At 37.5% G+C, this 25,160-nt stretch overlaps 2 protein-coding genes across 4 annotated transcripts in view; one reads left to right on the forward strand and one right to left on the reverse strand.

Annotated features, from left to right (window-relative positions):
- Nucleotides 1–50: 50 nt before the first annotated feature.
- blnk (B cell linker) lies at nt 51–17,445 on the reverse strand. 3 transcript variants are annotated; one of them, XM_088304868.1, is made up of 21 exons: nt 17,255–17,445; nt 10,548–10,594; nt 7,092–7,157; nt 5,900–5,946; nt 5,312–5,355; nt 5,095–5,209; nt 4,726–4,820; nt 4,518–4,590; nt 3,607–3,632; nt 3,492–3,523; nt 3,315–3,342; nt 3,137–3,188; nt 2,909–2,933; nt 2,802–2,826; nt 2,673–2,703; nt 1,954–2,032; nt 1,832–1,860; nt 1,668–1,717; nt 1,493–1,576; nt 1,255–1,413; nt 51–411 (listed from the first exon to the last, which is right to left on the reverse strand). In XM_088304868.1, exons 1-21 carry the CDS (start codon nt 17,321–17,323, stop codon nt 259–261), a joined length of 1,329 nt encoding a protein of 442 aa, XP_088160994.1. In that variant the 5' UTR covers nt 17,324–17,445; the 3' UTR covers nt 51–258. The 3 variants fall into 3 exon arrangements, with proteins under 3 accessions (XP_088160994.1, XP_088160993.1, XP_088160995.1); XM_088304867.1 differs by having other exon boundaries at nt 3,309–3,342; XM_088304869.1 differs by lacking the exons at nt 10,548–10,594; nt 17,255–17,445 and adding an exon at nt 7,381–7,514 and having other exon boundaries at nt 3,309–3,342.
- A 4,337-nt stretch (nt 17,446–21,782) lies between these two features.
- The window catches only part of dntt (deoxynucleotidyltransferase, terminal), a 72,098-nt gene continuing 68,720 nt past the window's right edge, over nt 21,783–25,160 (forward strand). The window contains 2 exon segments of the mRNA XM_088304752.1: nt 21,783–21,973; nt 23,990–24,164. Coding sequence (XP_088160878.1) covers nt 21,783–21,973; nt 23,990–24,164 — 366 coding nt within the window.

Raw genomic sequence — 25,160 nt, forward strand, 5'->3', positions numbered from 1 at the left:
TTCCTGGTGACATGATTAAAGAAACTGAGTTACGTATTGCTTCTGCTTTATTTAAAGAAAAATACAACTTGTAAATTGCTGTAAAAAAAAAAAAATCCTGCTTCTGCTAGAGCAACACTTCCTCAGCCTTTTTGTTCATTTGAATACTGCTGTGAGCACTGCAAAGCATCTCAATAAATATGTTCAAAAGTCTTTTGAGTCTGCTAATTTCGTGCCACATGGATGGCGTGCTGATCCCGTGGGCATTCCGGACGAGGATTAGAATTCAGAAATATGGCAGTGATGTCCAGATGTGAATGGTTTCATAGGAAAACGCAGTCTTGCAGCATCCTTGCTGTTACTCTTGCTGTCAATCAACACCAGAGGGTTCTTCTGGTGGTTCTCGATGATGTGAGAGACACTGTGAAAATACTGCAGCAGGAAAAAAAAAAAACAGTTTTAAGAAATTCCTGGCTGGTGAGACATTTTATAGCCAACCACGTAGTTATGCAATGCCACATTTTTATAGCATTCATGTTTTGTGTTTCATGAATTGATTTTTGTACAAATTTAATTGATTCGCCCCACTTGGTATATTGCTTAGTGCTTGATGATCACATGCAATTCTTACACTTTTGTTAGTTTTTCCGAGGTTAGAATTTGAATCATCCTCAGAACTTTTCATCTATCTATTTTTTTGTTCTGCTTGAACTCATTAGGTTTGCTGTATAACTGAAGCTTATCCTAGATGACTTTGGGCAAGAGGTAGGATGAACCCAGGATTGGTTGCTGGCCAATCACAGGGCTCATAAACTCTTGATTTCTTCATTTTTTTTTTTTTTTGTGAGTCTGACCACCAACTTTACAGTCAGGACTGGACTGATCATCTGGCTTTTAGGACAGATACCCGGTGGGCTGACGTCTTTAGCCCTAACCTTTCTCAGTCACAGAGGGACTTGCAAGCATTCGCAGGTGCAGATGCACATGTGCACGATGACTAATTATTACTATTATTTTTTTTTTTGTGCCAGACCATCCCAGTGTAGTGTACACTTGTGTGTGTGTGACATAACTGCATTGCAATGCTGCAATAATTCACTATATTAAATCGAAAAGTAATCAACCTGATAGTTTCCATAAAGCAAATTATAATATCTAGAATATTCAGTGTCAACACACATTATTTAAAATGTCGGATGATCAAATGCCACCATCTAACGTATAAGTTGACGTGATGGAACAACAAGAGAAACAAAACCAAATGTACAAGTGTACCTCTTCTCCTTTCTTCTCCCTGCCCAGTGCGTACTGTCTTGCGTGTGTGTGCACAAACCGGATTGGGATGTTGTACACTCTGCCTTTATAATACACCACCAATGTGTAAGGCTGATTTATGTCCTGTCCGGAACTCTTCCTCACCATGAAAGCTCCGTCCTGAAGCAGATACCAACACAGGGTCAGGCAAGTGTCAATGACTACGCAATAGAAGTGGTGACGTTGCTAAGAGCCATACCTCATTTGAGTGAAACAACAGCTTTTCTGCAGTCTTGCGGTCACATTCCCCAGCAAACCATGGTTTGTCATGGACCTCTGCATCCTGAAATAAAGAAGAAATTCAACAGTCAGTCAGTGGCAAGTTTTAACTGATAAGGTTGTGCGTTCTGCATTTTCGGGTCTCAGACAACAACCTTGTCTTGGTCTGTGGCACCATTTTCAAGAGAATCACTGTCAGTTTGTTCTGTTACACAAAGACAACTTTAGTGCCAGGAAATAACAGTAAAAGTGGTAACATCTGCTCTTTTTGTAAATCACCAAACTATGTATAACCTAACAAAATCCCAATTTTACTTACTGAGGAAGGTAACGTTTGGCACAGGTGTCCTGTAAGAGAGTCAAGACAAAAATCAGGTTACAATGAAATAACCAGAAATTTAGTTCACTTCTTTTGCACTCAAAATACTGCATATGCCTTACTTTGGTCGTTTCATGTCCATAGTGAAAGATTTTGGAGGGTGTGGTTTACGATTGGGGTGAATCATCGGTAGTGTCCGTCCTGTAATAATCCACACAGACTATCAGACTGTGTTATCTATTCATTAATTTTCTATACTGCTTCTTCTCATGGGGTCACGGGCGAGCTGGAATCTCCAGCTGTCTTTGGGTGACAGGAAACACACACCGTGGACAGAACACATACAGTAAAGATCAACGATGGGCAATTTAAATGATAGAGGAAGCCCCAGTTTTCATCAGTCCCAGACAAAAACCCATTCATATTTGCATCCATTACATCATTTAAACCTATATCAATTATATCTCTGATGAACGTAAGGAGAGTTCATCTGTACTGGGGTCTGCTGCATGATATTTAGGTTAGCACCTATTTTCTATAATAAAATTAAGTCTCTTCTTGATACACGCATTTTTATATTGTTTTTATTGAGCGTTTTTTCATCAGGTACATGAAGTTAAATTTTAGGTTCTATATGATAATTTTTCCTATTTGGCTCTAGTGGAAAACATTCTGTGGCAGCATCACACACATGCACACACACGTATTAAAAAAAAATCCAGGAGCAAGAATCTGCTCATATTTGAAACGTTTTAAAATGTAATTTGTTTAATAATATATAATTAAAAAACCTGTCTGCTAATATCTTTTGCAATTTGGCTGGTCAAAATCAAATACTTACGCTCAAAGTCTCTCTGCTTTACACCCTGCATCTGAAAAAAGAGCCATATATGTCATTTCAGAAATGGACAACAAAAGGCACAAGCAAGTAATCTCAAAGGAATGCAACGTATTGATTGACTGAACATACCGGCCAAAAGTGAGGTTTTGGTGACCTGATAAGATGAAAACAGGCCTCCATCATTTAACCGACCATGGAATGTCATGTGAAAGTAGTAGAAATTGTGTCTTACTTACCCTCTCGGCAAAGGTTTTGGAGGCTCTGCGGGTTGATCATTGACATAAAAGGAAACCACAATAATGAGTTCACATGATCTGCTTGCTTTAGGAAAGTGTTAAGCATCAAGTTATTTTTGTTGCTACACGAGCCATCCTCTAGGTGGCACATCATGATAAATTACCGTACTTTATAAAGGGTCTCACTAAAATTATAGATAATTAATTCTTCTTCCACTTGATACCCACTGTTGTCATGATCCCACACTTCATATGACGAGTCACTTTCGATCTGCTGCTCCTGGATGATCTCGCACACACACACACACACACACCCACACACGCACACCGACACACACGCACGCGCACAATTCAGCTTTCAATACATTTTTACTGAGCTTGCTCATTTGTTAATACTTACACTTACAGCACAAGGGGATCTCATCATTTGTACTCTGAAAACAAAGTCAGAATAGTGAAACACGTATGCATGCTGTTATTTGGGCCGTTGTTTCGCTTGTTTATTTTATTTTGGCACTGTAAGGTCAACCTCATGGCTAATTTCACACTCAAATGGAGTCAGAGGTAAGAATATAAGGTTTACCTGTTCTCTGAAACATGCCCTGACATACATCCCTGAAAAGAGCGCATAAATATATTGAGTGAGCCAATATTTATTGTTGTTACACGTACACATGTAAATGAAAATTAAAGCCCACCTCTTGGTCTGGAACTTCATAAAAATCTGGAAAAAATACATAATTTGTGTTTCAGTTCACTATTAAATGTCTTTACATTTAATTTCGTTTCTTATATTTTTAAACACATTTAAGGGTTTTACAAATGTTTAATTGGGGGAAACAAATCAACGTACATCATTATTTTCAGTGCAGCGTACTTCCCTTTTTCATTTATGATTCACATATGTATTCCAAAAAAAGGGTCAGCTTCAACAAGGGTAAGAATGTGAAAATTGAAGAAGCAGAATGTACACAGGAACTTACGTGAATTAACAGCAATAAAACTGCACCATCAGTTTTCTTTTTTGTCACGTTTTATTATTTACACTGGTAACTTCTTTTTAAATGTGTGACGACAAGTATATTTGTTTGCTGTAAAAAGTGGGAAGCATTAGGGCGAATCTGCGATAATTTAACCGTTTGACACTTAAACGGGAAGTCAAGTCAAAAAATGTTCTTTACAATAATATGTTCTATGCGCCCCCACTAGTCTAAACACAGCATTTTGATGAATATTGCGTTTGTGGAATATCAATTAAGAAGCGAAATTCACACGTTTTTCCACATTTTAGGGGGCAGCCATTTTCTCACTTGCTGTTGATTGAAAATGACATCACAGTGCTGAAGAGCACAGGTCTGCCTACTGACTGAAAACAGCTGAGATAGGCTACAGCGCCCTTGCGACCCTTGTGAGGAGAATGGATGGATGGATGTTTCACCGACTTGGTTGACACTTTGGTAAAGTTAGTTGTGACATGCTGAACCATTTCAAATTATTATACAGTAGAGATATGGAAAATCATATATTCTTAGCATTTTTGTTAACGTTGCCATTTTTGCCATTCACAAGTTTTACATTTATCCTACTTTTATTCTGAAGTGTTGCTTACTAGCAATGGGGTTGTCTGCAGGTTCTACATAGTTGTCATCCTCATTACTGCCATCCGGACTTATGTAGTCTATCTGTAGAGCCACAAAGACAAGACATTTAAAAATAAATTGTTGTGCACACTCAGTGGGAAGTGTTTGCTCATCTACAAGATAGCTTGAATGGACAAAGAGAATTTCTCCATGCTTGTGTCTTGTACTTCATCTTACATCATTACTGTCCATATGTATGGGTTGCGGGGGCATTTGTCGTGATTCTTTGAAGGCCTTTATGCGTTCCAGGTTTGGCTCATTATGACAGCTGTCTGGAATGGAGAAGCAGAGCATCAGCATTTGCATAATGCTCTCTTCTGAATCCCCCCGAGGTGCTGGTTTGACAGTGTTTCTATTTAAAAACGCCACACAAAGCACCTGATTCAACTTGCTATATTAGAGTGATGACATACAAGGTATAGAAAAAATGAGAAACTATCAATGTTATACAAAATGAATCATATCAGGTTTAAATTGTGAATGCATCAGCACAAAGGATTTGGCCTTGATATGTTCACGACCAGTGACAGGGACTGGCACACTGACCAAGATAGTCGCCCGTTTGGAAGGATGAAGAAGAGGTCCTGGTAAACACTTTGTTGCTGGGAGGTGGCTCATAGTTGGTATCATGCTCTTGTGGATTTTGATACATGTCATTATCCTGGAGACAACATGCATTGGGATGCGTGCCACATTAGAGAAAACTGGAGAACTGAGAAAATAATTTTGCTATATATATTTATTTATTTATTTTCAAACTTACATAATCCGAATCAGACGAATCTTCTGGACCCTCAATGTCTTCCTCTGCAATCACCATATTATAATTTGAAGAAAAACTCCTTATTAGTTCTTCAAATCAATCTCAGCACTTATATACAGAGATGGGCATTCCATCTGACAGAGGGACGGGTCCGTCAGTCCATCAATGATGGTCACCCATTTTCCAGAAGATTGACGGGACACTTTTAACAAATGACGGACTAAGTGGATTTTCGGCCATCAGTGTAAGCGTCGTCACTAACCGTCTCGGTCAGTGGCGGACTGACAGTCCATCACTGACAGACGTGTGTTTGGCTGACATTTTTAGGGGGGGGGGGACAACGGATATATATATATATAGTTGAATGCTCCCTCCCTTATTTCGAACCTTGTACTGTGTATACTGACAATAATGACATATCAGAATATTGACCAGTCGTGAATTTAGCTTCAGGCAAAATTTTATACTTTGTGGATTGTCGTGATAGGTAAAATAATAAGGGTAAAATTAACGACAAAACTGTCTCAAATGACAATAAAGAGTGGGAACCTGACCGCCTTCATTCAAACCGTTTCATTGAGGTCTTACCTCTGTAGTCTCTCACAGGTACCTCTGGAACTGCTTTGCTTTTCAATCTGACACAAAGTACGACAACACGAACAGAGTGTTATTGGAGCAAAAGTCATTTGACATTTTATCCACCCCAGCACACATCCATCCATCCATCCATCCAGTTTAAGCATTCAAAACCAATGTAGCGTCTAAAACTGTTAGAAGGAAGAAACAGTACAACTCAGAGTGATTTCTATCCTTCAAGGGGATTCATATCAGAAAAAGTACAGTAAGTGAGACAGAGGCCATCTGTTGGAGATATTTTTGGCTTCATAGTCTTTCCTGTGGAATTACTGTGAAACTGTGTTGAACTGCAAATCTGTCTGACATTGATAACTATAGCTGATTAACCACGAATCATGTTTCATAGAAAAGAGAAAGGGTCTTTTCCAAGTTTTAAATCAGCACTTTTTTTAAAATCAAGAACCTATTGGACTGTATACAGCATGTCTGTGTGCCATAACGTCAGTCATTTGCTTATTGAGTGACTCTCATTTCATAATTTTTTTATGAAGTAAATCGATGCTAAATTGCAGGTCCTTGTTTTTGCAGATGTAGATCTCACGCCAGTGTCAAGGCATCTCTATGATTTCTATGACTTCTGTTCCTGATGCTTATTATATGTGATCATTCTTAAGCTGTTTTACTCTCACTATTTCGAGATATCCCCTTGATCCTCCAACGACCAATAGGGGCACATTTCTGTGTGAATCTGAGCAAATGCTGTTGAAGCACATAGTTCTCTTGACTGTTTCAAACTCCACTGTGCAAACCGTCACCGCAGACCCAGATAAATACGCAGATACACGATTTGGACACTTTAAGCTTTGAGATTCTGTCACGACCCTTCAACAGGGGCATATTTTGCACTCACGTGTGAAGAAGTAGAGAAACACGGACAATTCTCTGACTGTTTCAAGTGGACTCTTACTTGAATACTGTTACCACTGTTCCGTAAGAAATACTCATGTTTATGACATGGACAGTTTGAAGAGTCCCGCCATGCACTCATTTTTTTGTGATTTAATAAAAATTGGGAGAGCTAAAATCCATTTTAGAACAGCGTAAGTGTGCATTAACTTTGTTGCTGTCTAGTACCAAGACGTGTCCTATTTGACCTGGGCAGAATATAAAGGTTAAAAAAAATGTATAAGAAAGATAAACGTACCTTCTAAACTTATTCAGGTAACTGGCGTCATTCTTCTGGATGTCCTGAGCAATCTTTTGAAGTTGCCTAGAAAAAAGATGAACTTTCTTGGTCACTGAGAACCTGCAGTGAAAACATGAATGGGCTAAGGGTTGAATGGGGTGTTCCTTTTTGTAAGTTTTCCAGAATGACAAAAGCACAGTAAGTTGTCCTTTTGGTGTTTGCGATAACAGCTGCAACACATTCCTATTAATGCCAAAATAAAAGTCTTGTCATCATTCACACGGTGGAAAAGATTTGCACAGCTTACCGAATCTTTGCTGTAGCAGAAGCTGCGAGTTTACTTAAAACATCCATGTTTATAGTCACTCCATATTTAAGTGTTATTTATATCATACTTTACTCTAGGTCTAAGTCACACCTTCGTCACAGAGACGTTAGAATTTATAAAGGTTGGCGAAAAAAAAGAAAAAAGAATCACTTCGCTTTTCTACTCCTTGATCACTCACACATTTACACTAACACACACAAACATACACACACAACACACACACACAAATGTTGATTAGGGTGACCACAGTTTTCAACAAAACTCTTGCATCGCAGCAGGTGCATGTGGGACTGTCTGGTGTTGGTAAAAGTTGTTATTTCACTTCCTGAAAGACTTATTTTGCACTATTGCAATGAACACATCTGAAGGTGTGCATGTTAAACCAATGTATTTTTAGACTCTCTCATGGAAAACTATTTCAATTTAATGTAGTAGTTTATTTTGTTAATAAAAAGAGAAAAAAATAAACTTTTGAGTTAGACTCCAAATAGGGTCAGAAGATATTCAAAAGCAATTCATGGTTTAATGATTTACAATCGGTCAACATTTATTCACTATTCAGTCTAGGGGCTGATTTAGGGAGGTGAATGAGATACACGATGACTTGTATATTTATGGAAGATGAAAAACTTGGTTACTTTGTTAAATGGTTTTAATATTGGACTATCTTCTTTTATTGTTGTGTAAAGTGAAAAACACCTTTGACAAGATGAATATGAGACACAAGATCAATCTTTCCAAATTCATTTTCGGGTATTCGCAAAACCCATTTTTTTTTGTTGTTACGAAAATCACATATAAAACTGCACCCTGATGATCTCCTTTGTTGCGTTGGTGGGTTTGCTGTGTGTCATTATCTTGTTGAAAGGATCTCCCAATCAATTTGACATTTCTTGAAATAGCCTCACACAATGTTTCTGTATCGTTCATTTTGTAGCTCTCTTAAATGTGTTTGTGTTATGAATATTTACATTTTCAATGAAAATTAATGAACACTTCCCAAAAAAAGCCATACAAGTCCAAGCCAGAGACATTCATGACTGGTGAGGCACCGCCTCCTCTGGAGTCCGAAATACCGTAAAAATATGAACTCAAATAAAAGATTAGCTTATTTAAAATTAAATATATTTTCTCTCACCATTATGTTCGGAAAGTCTCGATTAAAAAATTAGCAATGTGTCTTTTATCCTAATTGCATGTCAAACACAGTTACCTGAAATACAAGTGAATGGAAGAGATTTCCTTCAAGATGGTCTGCACGTCCTCAACCAGCCGAGGCTTCCTCTACAGCACAGGTGTCAAACCCGTGGCCCATGGGCCAGTTCTGGCCTGCCACATCATTTAACGTGGCCCACTAAATTATGAACTTTTTTATTTTTTTGCTAAAAATAACAACAATGCAAAATGTTTGCGCCTTCAAAATGCATTTTTTTTGTTCGCAGGTCCCTTTTAAACAATAATTGTTGTAGTATAATTACAATAGTTATAGTTGTAAAGGCTGCCGGTATCGCCAATTCATATGTATGCAGCCGCTAGAGGGTCACAGTGCAATGCCTTGGTTACCTTCTCGCTCATGGATTTGAACAGGAACTGCGCAATGATGAAATCATTGGCATGATTGGATTGAAAAAGTAAATCAATATAAAGCACGGTCCAGATCACAAAAATGGAAAATAATGTATTCATCATTGTGTTTAATTTTATTTCGTTTAATCTAGGACAGGGAGGCCCCGCCCATACCTTGACATCTCTGAAGCCATGCAAGTCATGAGATGACCCTCACCTGGATAATTAACAGTTAAACAGTATTAAATAATACAATTAAAAAGGTCTTTATTTCCCCACACTGCAGCCTTTATTTCCATCATCTCTGCAAAGATTAATCTTTGTTTCATCAGTCCATTGCACTTCTTGCTAATGAGTGCTTTGCATAGTTTTGTGTAGCATTTGTACTTCAGTTCATTAAGTCCTCGGTGAACAGTGGCTTGTTTCTGATTCCACTAATTGTTTTTTTTTCTTTACAGCCCTCATAAAGTTTCAGTCATTAATAGCTGTTGTTTTCCTATTACACTTGTTACTTAGCACACAAAGTGACTTCTTTCTTCTTCCGGACATTCCAAATGGTCGTATTTATGATGACTAATGTTTTTGTAGTGGGTCGTATTGAATGCCCAGCTTCAAAATTGCTTGCTTCCACTTGTAGACAGCTTGGTGGCTTTCGTGTTGCTTACACCTTTCATTAGTATGCATGTACATGTCAGAGTCCCAACCCATCTGAAAACGTGCGTAGATATTCAGTGCTATTTACTGTTCGATGGACAACAAAACACACTTTTCAGTCAAATGTTACAGTGCATTTGCTCACATGAATAACTGGCAAATTAAAAAAAAAAACGTGTATCAGATTCAGACGTGCGCCTCATATGAATTTTTGATGTGTGCGTGTGTGTCTTTGTTAGTTTTTAGATTTTTTCCAATGTAATAATTTCCAACATTGCTATTTTATCTCTTTTCCCTTTGGAGCCATAAAATAGAAACTGTCTATGGAATTTCGGGGGTTGCTGGAGCCTATCACAGCAGACTGGCAAAAGACGCACTACACCCTGAACTGGTCGCCAGCCAGTCACAGGGTAAACGCAGACACCGTCACTGAGTGGGAACCGATCAGCGACTGACCTCAATAACTTAATAAAAAAACAACAACCAAAAAAAACAATTTTATTGGCTGGTTCTTAAATTCGAATGACTGTTAATATTATTTTCGTCATTCAGTATCTTCTTAACCAAGTCTTGCCTTAAAAACTATATGATTTCTAATTTACATTGCAGCCTAATATTTATGGGTACACTACTGTAGGTCGTACATTTTAAATTCATCAATTGCTTGCAATGTCATATTGTTAAAAAAAAACATGAATTTGGAATTCAAGCGAAAAAATAAATGAAAGAAACAATGTAAATAAAGGAAATGCAATGGTTTGGAATCTCTCATCAGCTGTAAATATGCAGTCATGATAATAATTTTAGAACTGCTTTAAACGACAATGACAATCTGGTATTGGAAAGTCCTTTACTCAAACTTAGAATGACAAAAGATGTTTTGACATTTATATGAGTGAGTAAGCAATAAGATGGATGTTACTTACGGTCGATGGAGCGGGCTGAACTTGCTCATGTTGCCATCTGACATGTTCTGTTCCAACAACAGAGATCAGCAGAATCAAGATCTGATAAGTGGTCTTTGTAATTGCACATGTCAGCCTATTTATAAACAGTGGATGGCAGTATTTCACTTCATCATTTTATTAATGTCCTCTGCCTTCATTGCAATTTTCTTCTTTATCCGACATTTAGAGGTGACACTGGGGTCACTTTAGAGCATTTCTGGGGCGCACATTTACTTTCATATTTTCATAAGAAGCACTGTAGCACTAACAGTGTGATAACGACAACATACAATGAGCAGCATTGCAGAAAGAGGTGCCCGTGAGTTGTGCTATACTTGACTCTGTATAGTTCTCTTATAGTTAAGTATAAATGTAGTATTAATGTAGTATAAATGTAGAAAAGTTATAAATGTACATGATAGATATACAAATGAAAACATCTGAATAACAAAGTCGTCATTGTCACATGGTGTCTGCAGGCCAATTAAATATACAGACCTGTATTTAAAGTTCCACATTAGTATGCATTCATATATTGATTTTCTATTGTTTTTCCTGTTCGGGGTCACAGGTGAGTTAGAACTTATCCAGCAGACCTGGTGAAAGGGACCCTGGAGTGGTTGATAGTCAATCACAGGGCATGTGTAGACAAACAAACATCTACTGTAGTCTCACATTCACACAGATGGTAAGTTTTGACACTTCATGGGTGTATTTGCAATGTGGGTGGAAGAGAAATACAAACTACACATAGAAAGATCCACGGTGAGATTGGAATCCGTTTTGACTCTGAGACAGGCACGTTAACCTCTAGACCACTGAGATACTATGTCATCATCAACAATAAATGAAAAAAAAAAAATTTGTGGTAATTTTTTTTTGTCTATCTATTTCTTTGGAGCAGCAAGGTAATTGTAAATGAAAGGAAAACGATTACCATAAAATATGCAACAATACCAACTAAATTATGTATTCCCTTCTTCATTCATAATTCATTGCTCCAGGTCATTCTTTGCTCCAACTCTCTCGCTCTCTCTTTCTCTTTGTTTTAAAATCATCCTAATGTTATGGAACTCTGTGACAGTAAAATGCTATACAAACAAACAAAATCAAAGAAACACATTCATGCATTACATATAGGTGGTTATTAAATTTAATGGATAGGTATTTCATAAAACAACAAGAACAGTGACGTTCTGTCAAGATCATCTGTTTACAATTGCATAGAACACCTCATGAATGCTCTTAAAGCCCCCATCATCACCTTTTTTTGACAGAAGGAACCTCCAGGTAACAGACAGCCCCCCAAATAAGCGCACTGTGAATGCCCTTTAAAGAGTCTTGTGATTTAATCATTTGTAAATCAGAGAGTGAGATTGCTTAATATGAAAGGCTTTACCTCCTTCAAAGAAAATGACCCTTGACCCCACACTTCATCATCATGCGACTTACAGTGGGGAAAATGTGTCTGTATAAATCAGATTTTGCCTTCTGACACAGAATAAAATATCAAATAATCCACCCCGGTGGATACTTAGGCACCGTCCCAATGTTGAATTATTTATAGGAGTGTCTGTGCTTGTTCAAATGAGACACAACTTCTCTCCGAGCTGCAGTCTATCTCTCCTTTGTATTGCACATTGGAAGCCCTGTGTGGAGCCACTTTCAAATCTTAATAACTTGCCAGCTGTTCTCGAGCAGCTCTTTTAAGCATGACTTCTCTTTTTTAAAGAGGGATATGTGAATATTATCAAAATAGAATCTGTTTCATGGTGAATGAAACCATTAGCACCTCCAATAACAATTTACCAATTCACATTTCTTCCAATTTTGTGATCTAGTTTTGTTTTGAGGTTCATATACTTTCTTACGGTTTAATGTTGCTTTGCCAGAAGAAAAGATGAATTGCAAAATGCTATGGGTTAGGTTTTAGACTTTTGTCTCAATGTTCGAGAAAAAACATATATATTCAAAGTCATTTTTTTTAAACTTTGTATTCAAGTTTAGTTTACGGTTTTCCCCTTGATTAATAATATTACCTCTTATTATAATACATTTTATTTATGTAATGTGACACTTTTCAAATTACACAGCAATCAAATATTCAAAATGTCATGGACATTTGAAAGTGAGTGTGACCGGGTGGGATTTGAGCAGTAATTTTAAAGTGCAGTAGTGCATGTAGTGTGGAAGTGTGTTCCAAAGGGAAGTAGCAGCAATAGAGAAAGCTTTCCCACGGAGGTTATGTACTGTTGGTTGCAAATGAATGTTTAAATCAGAGGAGGTTGAACTCAGGGTGATTGGCGATGAAACGTTTGACGGTTTGGAGAAGAACTTTAAACTGGATAGAGGGAGGAATTGGATCTCCTTCCAACCTTGTGGCCTCTTTACTTGTGTTATGTTAGTTTCAATGTATGTAGTTCCCCGTGCTGTAGTGAGTCTGTTTCCGTGTTATTTAAGTGTTCTGTTCCTCTTGCCTTTGTATTATTTTCTACCTCGAAGTAGGGTACACATGGTTTTTAACATACCATATATGTAGGTCACCCTTCCCCTGAGAAAAAAAAAAAGCAGAATGTGCCTGTTGCTCTGATCATAGTGTGTGGTGAACTTGGGATGACACACACCAAACCACGCCAGACCCAAAACAATCTCTCCACAAAGAATATGTTTTTCCCTCCTAAACCAGAACTGTTTTGTAGTACCAAGACTGGCCTGTGAGAGGCAGCAGGGTGCCACAGCGAAAACAGACTCCTTGGAAAATAGAAAGAAAAAAAAGTAGTAGAAGAAGAAATAGAAAATGTTACGATAACTGTTAGCCTATCTGGTAACTGAATTGCGGTTGAAACATGTCTCATTTTTGTTTTATTGTGCATTGTGGACTCAACACAATTTTGTCCTCTATTCATGATTAGATTGGATTTGTTGGCTATGATCGTAAAGGGAATAAAATTGTCACTTTTGGCCCCAATGTCGCAATGTGTGTACCCATTTTTTCATTTTATCCAAAATGATTTCGGATTAAATACATTTTTGTAAAAACTTTATTTGCGTATGATATACGTCAACATTGTTGTGTACGTTGCAATGCATTCTGGGGAGAGCTGTAACAAGGTTGCACACCTTTGTTTTTAGCCGGTGCCCTTGTGATCAAAGGCTGTTGAATAATTTTATGTCTTGATATGTTAAAATTCATTTTTTCTTCCCCGATTTATTAGGAAAATGGTCAATGGTCACGTTCATTCTATCTGATCGTAAAAATTGTGTGCGGTCAAAAAATGAGGAAGTGGAAGAACGAAGACTCAGGATTTTCGGTGTACAGGTGTTTTGTGCTACACACATAATAAGAGGCGTAAGAATACACTAGCTAACTTTTTTCTCGTCATGGGTCTTTTACATCTTAAAAATTGATATTAGTGATCTTAGTAATCTAATGTTACTCGTGTACTGGATATCTGTAATGCAGTTTTGTGTGATGCTGCTGACTAACAAAACAACATATCCTGCCTTACTTTTTCATCGGCAATAAAACTCATTGCAATTAAAATAAAAAACACTCACCTTTGCGCCTAAGTCAATTTAAAATCCCCTCATGTTATTGGCTATCAAAATTGTTCGAGCAGGAGAAACAATAACCGTTAAGCTGTTTTGGTGTCCTCAACGTCATGCGATTACTACAACTTGGTTTGATTTGGTGGAAATAATAACCCAGTTTACAAGCTTAGTTTAACAAGTTGTAATAACGCAAATTCAACGATGGGATGTTTGTAGCTGAAGAATGTCAGTGGTAGCAAAAGCATCAGCCCATTAAATATTTTACAAGATATAAAGTTAAATGTTGTGTTTTGTTTGTAAAAGAATGTTATCCCATCAGGCACCCATGGTCGCTTTTAAGTTAGCATGTCTGTGACACAAATCTGAGTTCTAGGTTTGAAACTTGGCTATGGTTGTCCTGCAGTTTGTCTCCACGAAACATTCCACAAACTTGCATGATAGTTGATAGTCGAAAATTCAAAATTGTGCATAGGTGTGAATGTGTGATTTGATGGTTGTTTGTCATGTACAATGTGATTGGCTGGTGACCACCCCATTCGGTGCGCTGTCTCTCACCAAGTTGGCAGGGATATGTTCCAGATCCAGCCTGTGACAATTACCTTAGAAACGGAATGGATGGTCATCCCAGTACAGCAAATTGATCGTCACAATGACCACTTGTTTCAATAAAAAAATAAAAAATGACTCAAAACTATTTTGTGCTCATTTCAAACTGCTGAAGTGGTCAAAGTTTTTGCATCCAATTTTAATAATAATCATAAATCATAATCATATCAATCATAATAATCAAAACCATAATCATATTGTGTTTGCACACAATTATATTCTATTGAATTTTGACATTCTTTGGGAAAATCACTCTCACTATACATACTTTTGGTACTTGAACAAATACAATGCCTTATTCTATGGAAACATGATTGACAATTCACATATAAGTACACGATTTTTCACAAGGAGCCTCATTGTAAATTCACTTAACACACAGACACACATAAAATAAGGCTCACTTTGAATAGTGTTGTCAGTGAGTTAATAATTTAACAGTAAAGTGGCGTCTTGAGATACAAGTTTCATTTGTTCGGTGACCAAGATCATAACTCAAAACATCTCAAATGGTGTTTCCCCACTGAGAAAACAATGAAAATATTTGTAATGTCTTTTTTAATAAGAGGTATGTCTTTAAATAGGTCATAACTTGCTCATTTCACAATCAATTTCCATAAAGCTTACTTTTATGCCAATGCCAAAGCACGTGCTTTCAATACAGAAATGCATCCTTGATTTATTTCTTTTGGATTCATTTTTTTAGTCCCGTCATGTCATATGATATTTATCTATTTTGAATACCAATAGTTCCCAGAATGTATTGGTGGTGCAATGCATTTGATTAAGGGGTCATAAGGATGTTAATCTTTGTAATGCGTTTGCTTTACCAGCAGTACAATGTGCGCCATATATAACACTTTTATGTTTGAGTCATGTTGCACTAGATTTTCATGTATTCATTTGTTTTTTTAGACAAACCGTAACTTTAGGTTGCGTGTAAAATAGTGACATCCAGCCTTGCTTGAAAAATTAAAAAATGTCTCTGTTTTGAGTGGCCCGTCTCCAGAATGATCATACCAACAAATATAATTAAACATATATTTACCATAAAGGTTATGGTAAAGTTACATGTAATAAATATAGAGACCAGGCCTACTTGTGTGCTGAATAAAACCCATTTGCGGGCCTGATCTGGCCCGAGTGTACATTTGTCACCTCTTGCATACAGTTTGGTCAATAGAGACAAAATAGTGAAAGTGGAAGCAGAAGTGAACAATGGCAACTGATTACATCCTCCAGGACAAAGAGAGAAGTAAGGCAACTGAATAGCTTTTTACGTCATTTCGCAGAAATCACAATGGTCTTGTTTACAGTATATTTAAAATGTAAAATGAACAACTCAACTTGGAATACTGTAGGTAATTCTGAAAGACGAATGCAAAATGTTGCACTGGATCGTACCGCATCCCAAATTGCCTGTTAATCATTTTTGACAAACAGTCTCTTTGTATGTAATCATTGTGCTGTTGTTATAGCATAATCCCGTTGCTTGCTCGGATTTGACTATTTGGAAGTAATTAGAATGACAAACGGCATAGCTTCAAGCCGGATATGACCCTCAGAAGATTAAAACATGAAGAAATAATGAATCGTTATAGTCAAGTTGAAACAAACAAACGAATAAGCAAACAACAACTGAGTGCTCCAGTACTCATCATGAATCTCTGTCCTCTTATTCTCAGACTGTTGACAGTTGCAGCGCAGTCTTGCATATTGTTCTCGAGACAATAAACATTGAGCGCTTAACAAATGCGTGCGACCACCAGCCAATGTAAAAGTTTTTACATATTTGGATAATAACCATTACAGAAATGTAAACAAATATATATTTCTGAAATCATAATTTTGTTAAGTGAGCAGAGCCGTGGCATACTGCTCACTTAACAGCATTATGATTGCAGAAATATATATTTGTTTACATTTCTGTAGTGGTTATTATCCAAATATGTCAAAATTAAAAAAAAAAACGGTTGATTCTTATACACTTTAAAATTAGTATTTTTTACCTTGAGTTTGCAAATTCACAGATTTACACACACAAAAAAACAACAGAAAAATAAAGCAAAGCAAAGTATTTCTTGATTAAAATGTCAAATGACATTAAATTCTAATCTATATTCACTTGCATATTTAAAAAATAATTTGGGGGTTGAAAATTATGCTTGATTAATTTGGGATTTCTCAAAATGCGTGTACAGCTCTTAATTTTTTTTCTCAAAGAGAAATCCAAAGAGTCTGTATTAGGACACTTATAGGATGGAGGGTGGTCTCGATTCCTTTTTATGACTAATAGCCTAACAGTTAACCACTGTATTTAATTTTTATGTTGACATTTTGTTTTACAAATCACCTCAAATGATCTCAATTGTGTTTGCAATCTTGCAATCTGTTAATCTTTTAAATTCTGATCACTTCAGATGCTGTAATACAGAAGAACCTGATTTACAGAGGAAATAGGTCAACGTGCTTTCTTGGCATCCATCAGCACTCTCAAGATACTTCATAATTGTGCTCTTATCACTCACCTTGCTCATAAATAAGACCACTTGGCGCTGGTCCCACCTCACACACTGCTCTCTGGATGGCAAGTTCATTTCAGTCACAGCAGGGACACTCCGATTTGAAGAGGGTGTGCCCCTGGAAGTGCAGTAATAGACTGACCTGTCACATCCTGCAGCTCCAGCTTTCAGCTTCAGCACAGAGAAGCGCACAGTGGGAGGTCATTTCATTATCAGTATCCCACATTCTCAACTAATGCAGCAATTATTGGTCAAAAACCTCCACTGAGATTCAACCGATGCATCCAATGTTGGAAGCAGGAAGTCTCTCTGTACACTTCTCTGTATTTCCTTTTCCTTATTCAATTCATTTAAATTAAGTGGTATGAATTTTGGGTTGCACTGCCCAATACAAGTGTAAGAAGATCCTGGATTGGCACCTTTTTCAGGGTCATGAGTATTTATTTTAAATAATTTATTCCTTGACCCCATGCAGAACCTTATCAAATCCAAAGAAACACTGCAGGCTTCTACTGTAAGTCTACCATCCTCAATCTGATGAAGTGCTTATTTTCCAAATGTTTTACTGCTACTTTCAAGGGATTGAATTCTTTATTATCCATAGATGTGTAATACACAATTATCAGTTTTCCTCAGTTTTTTTACTGCACATTATGGGGACTTTGAACAGAAAAAAATCCCAAATTAATCTTTTTATATCTCAAAAGGATTTGCAGTTCCCTTGGTTTCTTTTATGAAACATTTTCAAATGGCGATTTAGTTGCGGACGTTAATGTAATATGTCCCTCATCACTTGCAGCACAGTGATTGCGCCAGGAAGTCTTAAACGTGGGATGTGGGAATGTTCGAAAACTGCGATCAAAATTTGTGTGACATCTCTATTTATGCTTACTTCAACCTCTGAAAATATTAGAATGATCATCCCATAATTACAGATTTTACGAACAATAAGCATTTTGCTCTTTTTAGATGCACTCACTAGCTCATTGAGAAAAAACACTTTCAACATTTTGGGGTGAACGTTCTGACATTTTTCGAGAATGCTGTGGGCATACGTAGCGCCATTTTGGTGACAAGTGATTATAGTTTTAAGTGACTTTTCCTTTGTATGCCTATGTTATGTGAGTCCCGTGTGCCAGTCACTATTTACGATTGTGTGTATATTTATATTTAATATTATATATATATTTTAAAAACTTGCAGATTCACTTTGATAAATGCCACAGCAACATTCACATATCCGTTGTGTATAAGCCCACACACCTAACATTATTTTCATTAAGGCCATCGATCAGACAAAATTACATCCATATTTTTAACGTTTTAATGATCAACAACCCAACATTGTTATTTCAAATGAAAATAAAATTGAAAATGTGTTTATTTTTTTTTTAGATCCGTGTCTAAATTGAGGAGGGGTGGGTGGCGGGCACAAGCGTCTTGGTCGGTAGGAACGGCCCCCTATGGGCCACTCGTAGGACTGCAGTCTATGCCTGTCTTTACAGAACTGCGACAAAATGAAAGCATAAATAATACAATTATTAAAGATCATATATCACTTAGCAGTTGACCGAGATTTCAAGGGGCCCCAAATATGTTGAGGACCCCAGATACTCTCCAGATACTCCAACTTCCTCGAACATAACATAAACACGTTTCTTAAGTTAATTGAAGACTCTAAATTGTCCTTCTGTGGAAATAGTTGTTAGTTTGACACCCAGTCTATGGTGTAAAGCGTTTCTCGCTATAGACTTCAGCTCACACAAGCCCCTAACAAGGGTAAGCTTATAGAAAATGGATGGATGGATGAACATGCACTTGTCAGTGCTGTTCCGCTTGCAACTTTCTTCTTTGAGAATAGTTCCTGCAATGTCAGACTGTGTTTGTCCATACTAATGACCCTAAATAGGAGCTTGTTAGAGTTATTAAATGCAGCAGAATGGGAGAGGATTGCATGTATGCGCCTACTGTTGCATTAAATAACATCAATTGAAATCACTCTAATGAAAACAACTTTGGAAACTGTTACTCATCGACTTAATACAGTGAATGCAAATTAGGGAGGAAGTGCACACAATACAAACTATTGTCCTCATTTATAACCTTTGTGTGTTCAGTCGTAATGCACTCACTGCATGCGTTGTGTCGAAAAAAAAAAAACCTTTCTTAAAATTTTCTCAGCTAATGTAAATTCCAATTGTAGCTTTAGAAGCTCGTGAGAAAGCTGGCATTCTTTTCTTGGCCCAATACTATAAAAATAATCCTATTCTGTAGTGATTGTTACTTCATTGTTTGAATAATTAATTTTGTGTATGCCAAAAAGCCCCATACACTGCCATATAACATACATTCATTTAGCAAATTAATTGCAGCTATGTATTAAATTCAGAAAATGTACAAGCTCCTGCAGCCGCAGATGCACCCTCAATGTATCAGGAAAGTGGCTGAATAGATCTCATTAGATATTTGTTAACAGGAAAAGCCTTGCATTTGTGGTCTTGAATAAAAAGTGTGATACTCTCATCTGTTGCCTCGTTCTTGTCATAACGCTCAATGCCGCAAGCACACAGAACCTTTTGGACAAGGCACAGAAAGAAAAAAAGGAAGCCAGGAGGACAGAACGAAAGGAAGATAATCGAGCCATCTGGAGACGTCAGTGGACCAGGAACCAAACCCATGCCAGTTATGTGAAAGGCAGCAACTAATGGTGTGCTTTGGATTTGTAGAAAAACTCCAAAAAGTTAGAGGACAATGTCATTTGGTTTCCACGTTTGGCTACTGAAGGAAGTCAGTTGAGAAATTGGGTTCAAAATTTCAGACATTGCTACCGGGAGTGAAGTCATTTGTCTTAGCGATATTAAAATGTAATAGTGCTCCATTTGACAGGAGGCCAAGCACCTTCATGCCCAGCTGCGTAATTGAGGGGAAGGGCTAAACTGTCAAATTAGTCAACTCTGCTGTATGACACCCGTTAACCCATAGAAGGCCGAGCTTCGTGAGAGCGGTGTAATAATTTCTGTCCAGCTAGTTCATGATGGAAAGTGAAAAAAAATTGATGCAAAGTCTATTATGAGTTTTCTTCTTCACTTAAAATATATTTTACTGTAGATAATTGCTTCACAGGGATACAACAGTGAAACCAAAATCACACAAGGCAATTGGCTGTCTTTCTTAATAGTCATTTGAAAAGTAAACCATGAAGTTGTTCTTTAATTTGTGCTCCTTACCACTTTACCTTCGGACATAATATGGTATCTTTTGGCTACCTGTGTGTGCAAAGATTGTGGATAAAATTCCACAAAGACTCATTTTTAGACAGTAAGCTAATTAAAGTGGTGCAGCAGATGGTGCTGACTTGGTCTGGACATAATGTGTGAGCAAGTGGCAAAATGAACTGGACATGGCAGGACAGCTGTCTGAAGTGACCAGAATTCAGGCAACTCCCTTGAGAGAAGCTCCACTCATTCCATGTAAGTGTACTTGGAAATAACGTTTGGGTTGATTTGCTGGGCACATTGTTGTTGAGCAAACTTCCTCTTAAAGGGGAAGTCAACCAAACATTTTTGGGGCCAATAATATGTTCTATGTGCCTTCTCTAGTCGAATAAAAGTATTTTCATTAGTATTGCGTTTGTGGAATATGACTTAAGCAGCAAAAGCCACCCGTGTTTCACCGTGGGCGGCCATTTTGTCACTTTTTGTCACTGAAAATGACATCATGGTGGCTCAGGGTTCAGGTAAGGACCAATCATGGCTCACCGGTTTTCTGAAGCTGAGACATGATTAGCTGAGCTCTGAGCAACTGTGATGTCATTTTTAGTCAACAGCAAGTGACACAATGGTTGCCATCCGAGATGTATAAAAACCGGTGATTTTTTTTTTTTTTTTTGTATTCAAGGATCAAAGAAAGCAATTAGAACAGTTTTTGATTTAGAATTCACTTAATATTTGGTAAATTTACATGAATTTGAAGATATTATTCAAGTAAATACCGGGTACAAGCTTCATAATAAATAGTCATTGAAAAATGTGATTAATCACAATGAAATAAAGATTTTCTTTTTGCGATTAAGTGGTTAAAAAAATGTAATCGCTTGACAGCACTTATCAAAAGTTTTAATTTAACCAAAATACAATGTAGACTCAACTGCATCTTTCAATCACCAAAAAAAAATAAAATAAAATAATGTCTGTGTTTTGACTTGTGATGGTGTATAGAACATATTGTTGTTAAGAATGTTTGGAGGATGACTTCCCCTTTAAGCATCTATTTGGCAAACAAGCCCATGCCAAATTATTAAAAAAAAACAAAAAAAAACAAGCCACTCAACATTGCAGCTGTTTCTATGGTAAAAACCAAAACTTCAACTTCAACACCTGTTGGCAGAAGCATCCTTATGCCAGTAAGTGTAACACTGGTAGGGAAAAAAAAAAAAAACAACAACCCCAAAACAAGAGGAACAGTTGCTTATTTTTTCCTTAATGGAAGTTATAAGAACAAATGCTGCAGAAACACTTCGCTCATTCCAGGCAAGATGTTCCATGCTGCCATTGTGCCTTGTGTTCGGAAGCGGTCAAAACCAGCGAGCGTCAGGGTCCCAAGGCATGCGGTGAAGTTTAAGGAGGTCAGACTGTACCTAGTGGAGAGGAAAATGGGCTCCAGCAGGAGAAGCTTTCTGACCAAGCTGGCCAGGTCAAAAGGCTTTATTGTGGATGACATCCTCAGGTTAGGAAAAAAAGTGCTATTTGTTACTCTGTACTCTGTGTATGTCTTAAAAGATTTTAGCTGTGACTTTTAACTTCACTTACGGGGTTGTCTCTGCCTTTGGAATTTAGAGCAGTAATAGTACCATGTCCTCTTAATATATTTTTTTAACACAAAACAGGGGGATCATTTGAATGACTTTGCCAAAATTTTGATATCAAATCACATTAAAGGGGATGTTTTTGTGTACATTTTTTTCAAGTCATGATGAATCAACGGTTGTGTGTTACCTGTGGATATGGGTGGCCTAAATTGTTCTTATTCTCTCACTCGTTGACAGTATTAAACCCCAAACTTTGCACACATTCTAAAACAAAACTTCAGTCAACTTCTTATCAGGCAATTTTGTTCATGCGGCACATCCATATGAATTTACTTATGGTGCTCGGCAGATAAAAATTAAGTATTTGTGCTCCGTGTTACCGTCGTTTCAAACCCCAAATTATCTATATTTATTGATATAAGATGTATGTCGTGTGCACTGTTAATAAATAAATATCCTCATGTGTGTCATATAAGCATAAGTGCGTGCGTACATATGTGTATCAGTGTGCCTGCCAGCAGCGTGACAGCTTGCCCATGGCAGCATTCCCAGAAACACAGCTTGAACGCTGCTTCGGTTACACTCGGCTTGATACAATAGTTTCAAACCAACGGCAGGAAATAGAGCGTGCTCGCCTCAAACTGACGTTAATTCTGTAAGCCGACAAAAGCAGTTTGATAGCAACAGAACATATTTTTAGTTTTACACAAGTTGAAGGCACACTGCCCTCCACATATCGACCGGATGTAACGCGTGCATCCTCTGTGGGGAAACATGCCCACAAATGCACTTTCCTTTTTCCCAATATGTTATATAAGGTCAAGAATTTAAATATTCCATGTAAATCCATGTAGGGTTTAACTGAGGTGTCAAACTCAAGGCCCAGGGGCCAAATCGGGTCTGCAACTTCATTCTATGTGGTCCGCGAAGGACAAATTATATCCGTCAACTTCCTTTTTCTAGCACATTTTCTTCACTTCACAACATTGACATAAGATATATTGCCATATATTTGTTACCAATCCTCCCCTTTTAAAATTAATTGAACTGACTGGCTTCTGATTTCAAAACTGGCTCTCCAACAATTTGTGGTGTGTGACAACGTAAGGTGATCATACATTTATCATATCGGCCCTCTGAGGGAAAGCATAAGTACGATGTAGCCCTTCCACAAAAATGAGTTTGACACCCCGGAGCTAGTTCTTCAGTTTTATATGCTGTGTATGTCTAGATAGCAGTTTTTAAGACAAAACAGAGCAAACATGAACATTCTCAATTAATGATGTGCACAAGTTTCCTAATTTACTTTGTTATAGGAAATGGAAGCTTTTGCCTGAAAGAACAGGGAAGCAGAGAGTTGACCACAGAGACTTCTCCATATCAAAGCTCTGTGACTTTTATGTGTCCTTGTGTCTAGGCTCACTCTCAGTCTGACTGTCAGTCCCACTTATTCAGACCAAAACAATTCAGCACTGGGCTTGCTTTCTTGCTCATTTGCATGCCAGTTTGACTTTTTTCGGTTTGATGTGGCTACATATAAAATTACAAATAAATGTCTGTAAAATCTGTAAACATGCAGTGCTGTTTCATGTTATAACAGTGCCTTACATTCCTGAAGCAAATAGGTCACGCTCTTTTTAGATGGCTCAATGCATTAAGTTAAAGGTTATTGTATTGCATACTTGGCTTAAATGGAATATTTTGGTGGTCACACATGTGTACAAAGTAGGCATTATGAATTTGCTAAGTATATTGTAGATAGTAAATAGTATCGGATGACCACTCTCACACATATGCTCCACGATAGAATGAGTACCTGAGGTTTTGTGGGTATGCAAGACTTTATTTTACTCCAGCGTAAATGTATGTGACCTTGACTTGTCCTGACGCAAACATTAGAACAAAGCATTGAAGTCATTCATTTTCATTTGCAGTGATGACATCACTCACGTGGTGTCTGAAGACAGCAGGGAATCATCCCTGTGGGAGTGGCTAAAGGGGTGTGGTTTGAAGAATCTGTCCAAGATGAAAGTACTGCACATCAGCTGGTTCACTGACAGCATGAGAGTGGGAAGGCCTGCTCCTGTGGAGAACAGACACCTGATTCAGGTTTGGATCATAAATCACACAGAAGCAGAAACTTGGAGCACTAAAGGTTGTTTTCTTGATCCAGACACCAAAGCCATAACAACAACACTTACTTTTAATATATACTGTCCATGCATCCATCTATCCATTCATCCATCCATCCATCCATTATCTAATTCGCTTATCTTCACGAGGGTCCTAGCCGCCTTCCGGCAGTAGGTGGGGTACCAGAGTGTGCACAATTCAATTTTGCAAATTTTTCAAAATTCCACAATTTCTACAGAAGCACTCAGTGGAATGCCTGCCTGCTGCTAAGCTCTGAAACACATAAATTGTAAAGTGCTGGACTTAAATCCGTGCAATCCATACAGGAGATGTAATGACATAAGGAACAGCAAGAAGCACTTTTGCGCATGATTTAAAGTTGCCTACTGTAAACAAAATGGACATTTGGAGAGAGGGGAAGGCTGTCATGCATCCTTGTGTGCCAAACTCAGTAAAAGAAGCTTGCTTCTGCATGAAAATCAAGATGTGCCAGTTTTTACACCCTTAATTCTTTATTCTTAACTCATTCACTGCCATTGACGGATATAGACGTCAAAAAGTGTATTTATTTTACTGGGCTGACAGCAAAAGAGTTCATTCTTACTGATTGTGTAGTTCCCCTGCTAGCCTCTTTGTATTGGGCCAATTGCAGTTGAATTGCAAACTGCTCCTTGATGAACCATGTTGAAATTTGTTACAGCATTTTACATTCTGTATGAAAGATATACATCCTTTTATTACAAATGAAATTCTTGCAAATTGCTTCAAATTTGTGTGCGCTTACTGCTTTGAAGTATTCTGCCTGAAAGGGAGGAGCTGTAGTGCACACACAAAAAGAAAGCATTTGCAATTTACTTGCTTGACTTGTAAGACATTGACCTTGTGGGTTCCAATGACTATAATGCATTTAATTTGCTTTGGTTAAGATGTCTTAAAAGCCTGAACACCACTTGCATTCTGAGCTTTTTTTTT

This window comes from Idiotropiscis lumnitzeri, chromosome 9 (genome assembly GCF_059441095.1).
Source record: "Idiotropiscis lumnitzeri isolate Australia: NSW breed Sydney's pygmy pipehorse chromosome 9, RoL_Ilum_1.0, whole genome shotgun sequence".
Classification (NCBI taxonomy): domain Eukaryota; kingdom Metazoa; phylum Chordata; class Actinopteri; order Syngnathiformes; family Syngnathidae; genus Idiotropiscis; species Idiotropiscis lumnitzeri.

Bases quoted from the DNA above. Each gene is read 5' to 3' on its own strand.
- blnk (XM_088304867.1), bottom strand. From the start codon at position 17,323: ATGAACTTGCCATCCAGAGAGCAGTGTGTGAGGTGGGACCAGCGCCAA. The intron at 4,821-5,094 runs GTCAGTGTGCCA...TCTCCATTCCAG, and splicing joins CCAAACGGGCGACTATCTTG to ACAGCTGTCATAATGAGCCA. The intron at 4,591-4,725 runs GTAAGATGAAGT...GTGGCTCTACAG, and splicing joins TACATATGGACAGTAATGAT to ATAGACTACATAAGTCCGGA.